The sequence below is a fragment of the Cupressus sempervirens genome, chromosome 6, assembly GCF_028749045.1.
Source record: "Cupressus sempervirens isolate cs-2001-9-10 chromosome 6, ASM2874904v1, whole genome shotgun sequence".
NCBI lineage: Eukaryota > Viridiplantae > Streptophyta > Pinopsida > Cupressales > Cupressaceae > Cupressus > Cupressus sempervirens.
In genome coordinates this window covers 270,314,030-270,327,752 of record NC_143123.1, presented here as the reverse complement: position 1 = coordinate 270,327,752, position 13,723 = coordinate 270,314,030, and the positions used below count along the sequence as shown (strand labels likewise).

Here is a 13,723-nt window from a genome sequence, read left to right as displayed (position 1 = left end):
TTCTTTTTAGTGAATCTAACTGTTTATACCTAAGCTAGATCTAGATTTGAAATTTGAAGGGATTGTTGTTTTATAGTATCTTATTGTGGCTTTTATCTGTATTTGCTAATTTATATGCTTATTATAACTTAAAATTGTTGATACTGCTTTAGGTTTCTTTATTTTTGCTCATTTCATTTTAAGAGTTGCTTTGTGCAGGATGAAGAAAATGTGAAGGCAATGGCTCGCTTATTTGCTGAAATGGGTGACTGTTATGTTGAGTTAATTGCAAGTGGTATGACTCCAAAGTTTGGAGGCCCCCCAGCTTTGAAGCTATCCAGTTTAATCTTTTTGAGGAAAGAAGTTGTTCATAGTTAGTGGTGGATCATGTGGTTATTTGTGATTTGGTAATGTTCTTCAGGTTCAAATGAGTCAATGATGATAATTGAAGCTTTAGTGGAAGTTACATCTCATCCAGAATATGACATTGCTTCCATGACATTTAATTTTTGGCATAGCCTTCAAACTGTTCTGACAAAAAGGTAATTTATGGAAGACATCTTAACTCAAGTGATTGTGGTGTAAGGGAGTTTTGAGCAAATACAATTGAAAGCCTTCTTGATGTTATGTGCTACTGAGCATTATTATATTCTGATAAATATCTAGTTATTCTTTTTCTTTGTCATATTGAATTTATTGAGTATCTTTGTATGTAGTTTATAAACTACATCTTTAGTTCAACTTATATTCTGACTGACTCAATAACATGCACAGGGAATATTATAAGTCATTTGGAAATGAAGCTGCAATTGAAGCTGAAAAGGAGAGGAGGTTGACAATTTTTCGTCCAACATTTGAGTTATTAGTATCACTGGCAAGTGAACCAAAATTTTAATGTGCTTTCTTGTCTGTGAGAGAGAACTTTTATTGTTAATAGTATACAGTATACATTTTATTTTTGTGTACTTTGGATGTTGAGGGGCCTTAAAAAGGATACATGTGTTATTTGTATTTCCATATAATTTTCTGATAGAGAGCTTCTTTGAAATGAAATAAAATTTATCCCTACAGGTTAGCTTTCGAGTAATGTATCCACATAATTATGAACAATTGTCCAGAGAAGATCTTGCTGATTTCAAGCGAACCAGATATGGTGAGAAGTTGAGAATGTTATCTGCCGTTCATTTTTCTGGTCTTTTCTATTTTAATACTGTGACTCTTTTATGGTCGGAATATTTTCTGGTTGACAAGATATAAGAAATAAAACTTTTAAATGTCTACTAAGGTTTCATGTAGGAGTTTTGCTTTTTTCTTTTCCACTGGTATGATCAGCATATGAGTTATATAGTGCAAACTCTTGGTGGGTACTCGTTAGGTACACATGTTTCTGTAGCAGACAAGTAACACACCATGCTAGTTACTTAGCATGTCTCTACTGAGACACACTCAGACTTGGAAAGTTTGTCAAGAGAACTCAATTGTTGAAGAAAACGAAACCTCCCTTTTTGTGATTATTCTTGCCATTTGTCTTACACAATTTTGATTACAATGAGTTGTTGGGTGATTGGAAGGAATCATGAAATGTGTCCTAACAAGTAACTTATCCAGAGGGATTTCCTTAGGACCCTATGAAGAGTACGTCTGCACCTAAATCTTGTTGGGGGTTAGCTCTCACATGAAATATAGATTTTGCTAATTGATTAGATGTTACGGATTACAATGTGTAATATATACTCGTTCTTTTTATCCGTATTCTAAGTTTGAACCTAGAACTCAATTACAGATTACAAAATGTGACCTACAAAGTAGTAAAATAGACAGATAGCCTATCAGGTTCTGATCCACAAGCGGATTACAGATCATGATATTGACGCTCCAATGTGTAGGCTTGTGTGTAATTGATTGTGCTCTTGTTCATCAAATGCATTATCCAAGATGGTTACGTCCTCATCAGTAATAGTGTGGTTTCTCATTTTTTGCAATCCATTCTGAATCTCATCAGGGTCGATTTGCTGATCATTTCAAAGACTGTAATGGACCTGACTTTGTGTTGAATATGAAATAATTATGTGGATAATTGGCAAATTTAATTTGATCACATTTGCAAGCTGCAATAATAGCTGGAAATGGAATTGCAATTTGTGACAATAACTGGAATTGGAATTACAAGTTTTTGATTTAAAAAATTCCCAAGTTGAAACTGCAGGTTGTGGTGAAATGACTCCAAACCATTCATCTTCTTTTGGTTCAAATGGGTATATTTCATGGAGTATATTTGTTCAATCTCACCTCAAGAACAGACACACAAAGAAGAGCGTGGCATTTTTGTAATGCACATTGCCATTTGTTGTATTTTTTTTTGGTTTCCTTATCAAAATGTCATATCGCTACCAGAGAGTAGCTATTTTTTTGACACTTAGCCTATTTCTCGTGCATCCTGATAGGATAAGTTAAGGATGAAAGGGATGTCGGGTGTAATATGGGCGAACTTCGTGTTTACTACTCCTTTCTGACACTTCATTCAAATACTCCATATTGCAACCTTTTCCCCTACACAGTGGCACACTTGGTTGTGATGCGTGGGCAAGTCCATTACCTGATGTGTTGCCAACAATTTATAACCTATCTGACATTTCTGTTGATTCTCAGATTCCTCGCTTTCATGGCTAGTGGCTGGTATACTCTCACCTAATCTCCTTGCAACTTGTCCACAAATGTTTGAGGGTGTAATGCTCATTTGATTCCATGGAATGGGCAGCCTAATATGTCAAATGGACTGTAGTTGGAAATACAAAGAAGAAGATTGGGAGAAAAAAAAAAATCTGTGACCTACCTTGCATCTGCAAATCTATCTGAGGACGACCATCTTCAGATCCTAGGATTGGGCGTAGCCCCAATTTCGTCACATGAATCTGCTTCAGGATTTCACCATGGTTATTCAGATTGTTAGAGGATCGAGTTGTAGAAGAGTGCGATGGTAAGAAGTTATAATCTTTATTATCATAAACGACGTGAGTATCGGTAGAGTTAAGCAAGCTAATGCAGGTGATGGATTTAAGGAGCATCCGAGTGACTGTTGTGGGTGTTGAAAGGCGTGGTTAGCGAATTATTGAGTTAAGAAAGATTGTTTGAGGAAATTGGATATACAACCAAAGAACCACCCAGCGTGAGTGACACATTCTGTCCGTGACAAGTTGCACAGTTCCATTAGAAGCAGTAATGTGCTCCCAGCTGTATGACAATATTTGACCGAACATAAATTCCAAGTACCATCATTTCCGAACAGGAACATTGAAGTGGGTGAGTTGGAGTTGGTTCAAATAGCCATTGCAGAGATACAACTTTTTCCAGTAGCGTGATTCTGAGTATGAGCTCATCCAGGTTCTGCAATTACCACATACTTACCTTCTCTTTCTAATGTTCGTGCTATCTCAGAATGTAACAACCTTGCGCAGTTTACAATATTTGTAGTAGCATAGTAATTGTTACAATACACAAGGTGTCTTGATTGAATATTGTTGAAATCTGAATTTGTGATCAAATCATTTTCTTGTTTAAACTATTTAACATTCATGTCTTGTAAAAGCTGAATTGACCAACTGGATGATTGGTCATTACATAGTAAGTAGGAGTGCAGGAATTTTTTAGAACAAATTGAAACACAATTCACCAAATCGGTTTCAACCACTTGTCCATCAAACTGTCCTATATTAGAGCAGTATCATAGCAACAAACGTGTCACTTAGTGGGTGACTTCTTTCAATGCATCAATATAACATGCAACCACGAAGAGTTTGGAGACCCCTACCAATTCCAAAAGGTAGGATAGTGTCCGAGATTGTAGCAGTTCCTTCAATGGCAAAGGGAGCTGCAAATCAGGTTGAGGAAGCAGATAGAGAAGCGTAGGAAACATCAGGAGCCCTCAAAGAAGGACAAAACAGCATAGGAAACATTGGGAGCCCTCAAAGAAGGACAAAACCATGTTGTTGATGTATTGCAACAACTTACGAAAGCAATACACCAAATGAATACTGGACCATGAAGACCCCAAGAAGACCCACTTGTACCACAGGCAGGCCCTTAAGGCCCATATTTGCTGATCATAATGAGGAAGTTGAGATTGCTAATGCAGGAGCAACGATACCGACTCCAAAGGACATCATGTCTATGCATGATGAATGGGATTCGCCCCTAGATAATGTTAAGGCGGATTTGAGGTTTTTTCATTTAATGGGACAGTGAAGGGAGATAGGGATTTGAAGCATGCTATGAACAAGCTTACCTTGCTAGTAATTGATGACATCGGGATTGAAACCCATGACTGAAGCTGAGGCAATCAAGTTTGCCACTATGCATTTGGATGGGTTAGCTTATGATTGGTGGCATCATGACCTTGTCACTCAAGATCATGGCATGATCAACTCATATGAGGAGTTTAGCAGCAAGCTGATAATTAGATTTGACAGGAAGGATATATAAGTTTACTATAGATAGTTAGCCCAGCTTAAGCACAGTGGTGCTTTGGACACCTATAGAGATTTACACTAGAAAATTGGCTCACATGAAAATTAAATTACATTTTACACCTTATATTATGAACGGACTTACTACTTGGACGTAATCAGAAGCTAGTGAAAAAACCAATATCAAAAAATTAGCACCATGGAAAGGCAACAATAGATCCCATAGAGGCCACCCTGCTTACCATCTTCCGCATTCTCTCCGTCTTCGGGTGCTACATCCTGTTTCTTCTCCGCCAACGCAAAAGGCCTAGTTGCGATCTCTCACCATCTCTCCTTTGATGCAGCCATTGTGTCTTAGATGAGAGCAATTTTGCCTTAAATTTTGTCTTGCACATTTTGGCAAGTTTGTAGGGAGATCCATCTTATAGAAATTTGGATTAAAATCAACAACTTTATCTCACATGGTTTGCATGTAAATCTCTCTATGTATGTTTCTTTTATGGGAGGTTTTAAGTTGAAATTTGTAAGTGTTGAAAGACTAGTTGGTCTAGGGAACATTTTACTTAGCTGGTTACAAACCAATTTATTATAATGATCAAGTGGAATTGTTACGATCTTTATGGGCACCCATTTCCTTGCCTAGTAGATAGCCTTCAGTTTCTTCATTGCTTGTACCAAAGCATACAACTCCTTGTTATGTGGAATATTTTAGGAGAGCTCCATTGTAATGATGTGTAGCTAAATGTTTTCCAAAATCTGCTTGAATTTGGAATGGTGTTGTGAAGATCAACTGAAGCATTCATAAACAAATACTTAGGTTAAAAATTTCCTTAGATAAATAGGGCCCCTCAATGAACTGGTTAGAAGAGAGTATTTTGTTGAAAAACTGCATTTGATGATAACATGATTTGTTGCTTCATTTTTTTGTTAAAATAAATATTGCAATGATTACAAATTGTTAAAGTAAAATCTCTCTAATTTTGTTTCTCTCTCTTCCATAGATTTACTTCTATTTGTAATGGTCACTCCTCTTCTATGTTTCCATATTTTCTCTCTATTCAATATGAAAACTTTGTCTTTTTCTCTTCAGATTGTTTGTTATAGAAACATCCTTGTGCATACATGTATATATAGATTACTTATGATCTCTGTCTAATAACACATTCATTATTTTACCATAATACAAATATATTCAAAATGCTAAATGCCTACTTCTTGAAATCCATTAAGCTTGAACTGCAAATCCAACTTCTGTGTGATGTCGCCCTTAGGATCCCAAAGAGTTTTTTCCCTACGTACTGTAGGAAGTTAATGGCATTTCAGCCACTCATCTCCTAAATCAAAGGGTTTATATCCTTTGTGCCAACAAGTGATCACAAGTGCTGGACTTCCCAATTTTGGGTTCGTTAAGATGATATATAAGATGGCACATTCATAACATTGTCTACCTTATGTAGAGGTTGAAGGCCTAGTGTGGGCCTAAAGTTTACCTTGTCTTCACTACATTCAAATTTGAGCCCATTAATAGTGTTCCTAGTTGGCCATGGTGGGAGAAGTCCTTCATTTGAATGGTAGTGTTTCATGTAAGTGCTTTCATAAGTGCAAGGGTTTGGATAAATTCATACGAGAAAGATGCAATGGTTGGAGTGAGCAAATTTGGGTTAGAGATATTGAGTGTATTAGGAATCAGTAGTTTGTGGTTTCCAATAGAAAGGGAGGAAAAGTTTCAAGATTGTGGTTATGGGTTATTGGAGGGGAGGGGGAAATCTCAATATGAGAAAATTTGAGTTCGCGTCGAGGTTGGAAAATGACTTAGAGATTCTCATAATCAAGATCATGGACATTACAAATCAACCTTATCAAAATTTGCTTGCTCAAAAGTCAATTGCCTTCAAGTAGTGCAAATTTGCATGGTTAAAGATTTTCAGTGCTTCTGAAGTAGGATTTTCAATAGGTAGATTCCTTAGTGAATTGGATACTCTATAGTATGTCTACTTCTTGACTTTTTCATTGTGGTACAAATGACATCATTAGGTTGCAGTGTGAGTTTTATCTCATCATCTAAGGGTGGGACTCCATTGACATTGTGATGTCTTGTCTAAAATTGCTGTTGAGAAAAGACATATGAAACACATTATTAATGATAGTTCCAAGTCACATATAACTTAACCAACACTTCCTGAAGATCTTTTTAGCCCATAGAAGTGTGGTTGATCTTTTTAGCTCCTTTACTTTAGATGGAAGTTTGCATAAATGATGCAATCATTGAATGGGCTTATCTCCAACGTCACATGGCTATTATCTGTTATCTAGCAATGCTAGTATAACCATATGTGCTATGGATGTAGATATGCTAATGGAAATATGGTGGGTTGTTCTAGAAGTATTCTGCTGTCAAATGTAGGCACTTATAAAAGCCGATTGCTTATCTGAAACATATTTTTTCAAGAAACTTTCAATCCCTTTATTAATTATTCTTGGTTTTTTCATTTGTTAGTGGATGATTAACTTGTGCTAGGCGTGAGTTTTGTGCCAACCAAATGAAATATTTTCTTTTTCGGAAAAAAGCTGAGGAATCTACTCTTTTTAGATCACTAAGAATATTTTTAGGCAAATCATTCAGCCTAAACAGGTCTTTAAAAAATAAATCTGCTACCTAACGTGCTCTAAGTTTGAAAGGAATATAAAAAAGTGTATATACATAGTAATGCTATCTACGAGTGCAGAAATGCAATCTTTCTCTTCTACCTTGGGAAGGCTTGTGATGAAATCCATGAATATATTTCCATGTTTTGATTTGGGAAAGATAGTTGTTGAAAAAAGTCTGTTGGAGAAACTTGTCCTAGTTCATTTTGTTGACAGTTTTATTGTTTTTTATGTGGTTGAAGGCATGCATCTTTAGGCCCTTCTATGGAAATGTTTCTCTGATATGTCTGTAGGTCTTGTAATAGCTTGGTTGACCCGCTCGTGGTATCTTGTCAAAAGCCTTAAAAATTTTCTCCTCCATTCAGGATTCAGAAACTAGGATACGTTTTTGTTTAATGAAGAATAAGACCATGTACTTCACAAAGTACATCCTTGGTACATTCCCATCAAGAATATTAGCATACAATTTTATATTTAACACCATTTTCTGCAATAATGGCCTTCCAAATGCTTGACTCTCGACATCCTAGATTCTCCGTTGTCAACTTAATCATTGTTGTGGGGAAAACTTGATCATCATAGGAGACTGTAGAAATAGCAGAAGTAGAGCATAGAGTAGGACTTTAATAACAGCATCAACAAATATATTGTTTTTCCCTTACGTACTCTATGTCAATGATAAGATTGGAGCGTGTTTGCCTACTTTTTGCCTATCATTCAAGTCATGTTGGCCAGAGGAAGAACTTCAAGTTTTAATGTTTGTCTATAGCACAAGTTTTCTGCAGGCCAAATGTTGTCAAAATTTGGCCAAGATATGTGTGATAGGCAACATCTCTAGATCATTTATAGGGGATTTCATTTCTGATTGTTTTGATTTCCCACTTTCAAATGGAATGGGATTTGTCTTATGCATCAGGAAACCTGAAAATTTTCTTTTGTAAATTACCATATTCTACAATAAATGGTTGTGAAAAGTTAGGATAGCAAGAATAGGGCATGAACTCAGTACTTTCCCAAGTTTAGCGAAAGCTTCCTGAGTTGTTTCTATGCATGCAAACCTCCTTTCTATGTCATATTAGTTAAGGGTGCTGCTAGCCATAAAAACCCTTGGACAAGTCTCTTATAATAGTTGTAAAGGCCAAAGAATCTCGTCATCCATCTCAATGTAGAAGCATGAGGGAAATTGAAGATGGAATGACTCTTGTGTTGGCCCATTTGAACACATTGACATTTATGACATGGCCAAGTACACGTTTTTTGCTCCCTAAATACACATCTTGATTCTTTCACAAAGAGGGTTCTCTTATTGAATATTCCAAGGGTGGTATCCAGATGATTTAAATTGTTTTTCCATTCCTTATCGTAAGTCAAAATGACACTTAAAAAAACAAACACAAATTTCCTTTATTGCTAAAATCATAGTTCATGCATGACTGAAAAGTAGTTGGTGCATTTGGTAAACCAAAGGCACAACTGAGAATTAACATACACAAAGGTAAACTTGAATGCTGTTTAGCCATATCCTCATCACTTAATAGATTGTGTTGTAGGTTGATCTTGAATCAATCTTTTTAGGATAGAAGGCTTTGTGTATTTCATTATTAGGTCATCAATTCTTTGAATGGGATAACTGTTTTTGATGGTTCTCTTGTTTAAAGATCAGCTCATCCACAGGGTGCCATCCTTATTATTTACAAGAACCACGGATGAGGAAAATGACCTAGAAGTGACCTGGATTTGATCCATTTATAAGAGCTCTGTGATGCCGTTATCTATCTCTTGTCATGACAGGATTACAACATTGTTCTAACTCTATGATATGTTGGAATCTTTTGTTACACAATTTTGTAGGCAAATCACTAAACACCATATGGCACTTATTTAAAATGTCTCGAACATCAAAATTATCTTTGTATTAATTGTATATAAATTTATAGACATGATCAAACTACTTGTTGCCCAAGCAACTTGTCCTTTGCAGGATGCTTATCCATCATTTTAGCTATTACCGCTTGCAATTCTCCACTACAAATTCCTTAAACACTAAATCTTTCCCAAAGTTTAAACTTGAGCTAAATGGAATCATAGTTTTGTGGAAAGCCACGAAGGGGTACAATTATTATACATCCAAAAACATGTCAATTTCTCCTAACCCAAAAACATAGAATTCATTGTTTTAGAGGGTAATTTTGTAATAGATTAATTAAGTAGTTGTTAGATAAGTCTTGTAGCAAACATCACTTCACTTGGTATTAGTAACCAATCTGAGCACTATATGCAGCACTCAGTGGAAATAGAAAAGGTATGGTAATATTGATGAATATTAGTACTGGTATGTAACTCAGTTGGAACAAGACATAAATGAAAAAATATATACAAATGAAAAGATATATGTTTATTGATTTTACCAATTGAGTTACATACCAGTACTGATATTCATCAATATTATGATACCTTTTCTATTACTGATATTCATCAATATTACGATACCTTTTCTATTGCCACTGAGTGCTACATATAACGCTTGGATTGGTTACTAATACCAATCAACACAATGTTTGGTACAAAACTTACCTAATGACTAGTTCATTAATTTATTACGAAATTACTCTGTACAATCTCATAGAATTGTGAATACATTAGCAACATTGACTTTGAATCCTAAAGAATCTTTAGCATTCGAACTTTTCTTGACCACCAAGAGCATCCATTAATGAAATTGTAGCTGACTCCATTATTGATGAGTACTATTATTCTTTGTCTAGACATCACTTTTTGAACCCTAAGTGGATTATATGTGTGCATTCTTGAAAGAGTTTCAAGTATGTTGCTATTTGTGCTTTTGTCCTTCTTCTTGTATTTTCCACTACGGTTGGTTTTGAATCATAGTTGGATATTACTTCTTTATAGTGGACTTAACCTTTACCACAACATCTATGACTTGGCTCTTATGGCTTCTTGCATAAAAAACATTTGCCTGTTGGTTGTAGATGACAAAGGTACAATCTTTTGTGGATGTGAGAAAGATCCTCCCTTTTGAAAATTTCTTTTTGTTTCATAGAGGTGGCTACCTTTGATTGAGATGGGAAATTTTACCCTAAGCATAGATGGCCCAAGTGATAAATCTCTTTTGATTGCTTCATGTGATAAAATGGGTGCAAAAACCTTGTAATACAGGGACATCCCCCCCACCTCTTTCAACCCCCATGCACCCAAGTTGAGGATGTCCTTGGTGTAGGGACTTGGCATTCCCAAGTCCTACTGGTGCTGCCATTGCGCGATCTTCTCATCGTCAGGACATGAGCATGAGGGACACCAACATCCCTTGACTATACAAGGGGTGTTTGGCCGTCCCCCCTTGCTGGTCGCTGGTCGGTGTGAACATGAAGTATAGGTGAAAATTTTATAATATTTTTAATAGGATTCTATTCAAACTCTAAAAGGGGAATATTCTTTATGATATTTCGAGATAATATAAATCTGAAACTTCTATTTGCCCATAATTTGAATTTTTAATGTTAATTAGTAATTTTATATTCAATTTTGTTTAAGTATAGTCTACTATATTCTATATTGGGTATATTACCGTGTGACAATTCTTTTATGTTCAAGTATCTAGTATTATTAGCTCCTATACTATTGTACATCATTTCATAACTAGCATTTCAAGTAGTATATGAATACATTATTACAGCACCCCCACCCCTTCTCCAAAATCCCTTGTCCTCAAACTGAAGCTTTTATTTCCCTATCTTGATTCCCTTGAGTGTCATGTTACCTTGATCAACCTTAACGATAGCTTTAAAACCCTTAGATAAATAGAAAAAGTGGTTCTGTTTTCAAAAATGTTTGAAACCATCACTACAATCCATAGATTGTCTCCTCCCTCTTTAGTTCTCCGTGAATGTCCCAACTCATCTCCTTTATTCCTGTTCATGAGTTGAGCGGGATTGTCAAGGCAAATATGTATAGACAGTACATTAGCACAACTTGGATTACCCTTATGGGGAATCATCCATCGAAGATGGCCATTTACATTGAGCACTACGTAAATATTCAGGCCACGATCATTGTTCGCCCCTGGAACCTCACTTGTAGTTGGACCCATGCCCTTCGCATCACTTTGCGCTGTTTTAGGGTGGTCTCACATCAGCTTCACATTTAGATAGGCCATCAGATTGCCAGAGAGGATAAGATGTGCCGCCTCTACCCTCTTGGGGAGGTGGAGTCTGAGACACATTTTGTCCTTCGGTGTGCCATTTATTACGAGATCAGGGGGAGATTTTATTGCCTATTTAGAGGGTGTGGGAGCCTATTCTCCTTTTTCAGATACACTGACCAGCAGTGCCTTGCACTTTATTTGCAGGAAGCCATGTAGCTACGGGCCCACACTTTTGAGTCTTAGTGCCCCCTCTGGGATAGGACTCCGACCAGCTCATCACCTCCTTCACACCTGTGCCTCCTTCTCGGGGGACAAAGAGTTTGCTTGGTTGCCCCTCAACTTTTCATAGCCACACCAAATATGTGAGCTCTACCTGCAATTGTTCTTCAAGGCAGTCCAGGACATGTACTTGTCTTCGCCTCTGGCCTTATACTTCGGTTCTTAGCTACTTCTCACTTGTGGGAAGCACTTAGTCTCTTCTTGTCTCTTGTTCTGTCTCCTTTCCTTTTGCTTTCTTCTTTTGTTCTTTTTGTGGACACTGTTTGGTGTTCCTGCTCCTGGCTGCAGTCTTGTTGTACTTTGCAATCCCTTAGATCTGTTTTTGGTCTCGTGTTGGACATTAATAACTTATCCTATCTTATCTTAGAGTCCACAAAGCAAGTGCTTGGACTGGAAGAGACAACATACATAGCTGTTAGCTTGCCCGTGCTTACAAAATGATGAAACTATTGGTTGTTGTTTACCGTACTGGTAAAGGAATCAACGCATACAGACAACAGAACATGAACAGCAGAATTATATTCGCATATGCCAGACATACATTATGTTTGATAAGATTTGCAATAGTAGATGATAGATGATTTACAATGATCCCAGACGGGATATAAATACTACCGCCGAACCTTCCTGAAGGAGTCCGTTGGCCGCAACATTACATCCACTACAAACTATTTACTCGTCGGCTACAAAGTACAAAACACTGACGACAGTCAATCCGTCGGCTACAGAAACACCGCCGGACCCATCCAGTCGGCTAACACCATCCCCCCCCAAAAAACAGTCGTCTCCTGACGACTAACAAAATGAGGAGACAACTTACAGACAACAGAAGAAATACTAGAGAGAAGGGGGCGTTCGAGAAGTGTGCTGCTGGCGACGTAACTCATACACCTGCTCTGTCCTGATGTGGAGATCTGTGTGAATCTGAGAATTAACCTCGATGGCCTCTTTTAGAAGAAGCGCTGCATCCATAGCCTGCCTCCTAGCTAACTGCATCTCGTGCTTAGCTGCATCCTTATCTCGAACCGTCGCCTCTATACCTTGCCTAGCCACGTCTCTCTCCTGTACTGCTGCTGCCCTATCTACTAGTAGTGCTGCCCGCTCTGCAGCCCATGCTGCCTGCTGGTCGGCCAAGTCGGCGGCTATCTTTTGTCTAGCCTCACTCTCAGCTACCAATGATCTCTCTGCTGCAACCCTGTCTGCCTCTGCACGCCGACGACCATAGTAAACATCCTTGTACAATCCCACAATCTCATGTGCTAGCTTCATCATAGGGGTGTCACTGGGTCCCAACTCCGGCTCAGTGGCCCAATCTGCCAACATCTCAGCTGTCTCCGTCGCCGGCCAGCTCCTGTCTACAAAGCAAGTCTGAAATCGCCGAGGACAAATCCTATGGATATATGCTCTGATCAATTGCCACTCCCTCCGCCGAGTCAGGGCCTGAATTGCCACATCGTGTCCCTTCTTCAATGCAGACTTCATAGTCCTGAGGTAATCCTGGCACCTGTCCTCATCTGACCCATAGTCCTCCTTGGTGAAGTCCTCTAATGACCATTCCACATCACTGTTCTCCTCCTCATTAGCGGGAGCCATGCCTACATCCGGTGCCGCCTTCTCTGCTGTTGGCGCAACCACGGCATGTGGCATTCCCTCCTCCTGAAGATGAGGCTCTGGTACTGTTGGTGATGTTCCTGAACACCTAGGAGACTGAATGGACGGACCCCGCTTCGTCGGAGTGAGTCGGAATTGCTGCCTTAGAAACTCAATAGCTCTATCCATCACCTCCGGTTGATTGGACTGCGCAAGCTCCATGTTCTCCTCCGGTACTGGTTGGGCTGACTCGGCCTCTGCTAAAAAAGATGACGAAACGGTGACAACTGCATCACAATCAATGACCTCCAACTGAACCTACGGCTCAGGCTCTGACGGTGGCAATTGTGCTCTTGGTGAGACGGCGACGGTGACATCTGCTAGTGCAACTGGAATCACCTCCGCTATAGCCGTCGGCAATATCTCGGCGACTGTCCGTGGGACAACATCTGTCGTTGCCTGTGGGACCATCTTCGTCATTGTTCGTGGGACATCTGCTTCCGCTGGAGGAGTCATAAGGACCGGGGCATGGCGCTGACCAAACGCCGGAATGACTGTCGGAAAGGTAGTCAAGTGCGCCGAAGTTGACAGCTGAGGAGGGGTA

The 13,723-nt window shown here is 38.5% G+C and overlaps 1 protein-coding gene across 2 annotated transcripts in view; it reads left to right on the top strand.

Moving 5' to 3' along the window:
* MOS14 (ARM repeat superfamily protein) overlaps window positions 1–13,723 on the top strand; it is a 286,973-nt gene that overhangs the window by 157,953 nt on the left and 115,297 nt on the right. For both annotated transcript variants that reach the window (XM_089787799.1, XM_089787798.1), the window contains 4 exons: window positions 199–274; window positions 401–521; window positions 754–853; window positions 1,051–1,132. In XM_089787799.1, coding sequence (XP_089643925.1) covers window positions 199–274; window positions 401–521; window positions 754–853; window positions 1,051–1,132 — 379 coding nt within the window. The remainder of the gene's footprint in view (window positions 1–198; window positions 275–400; window positions 522–753; window positions 854–1,050; window positions 1,133–13,723) is intronic.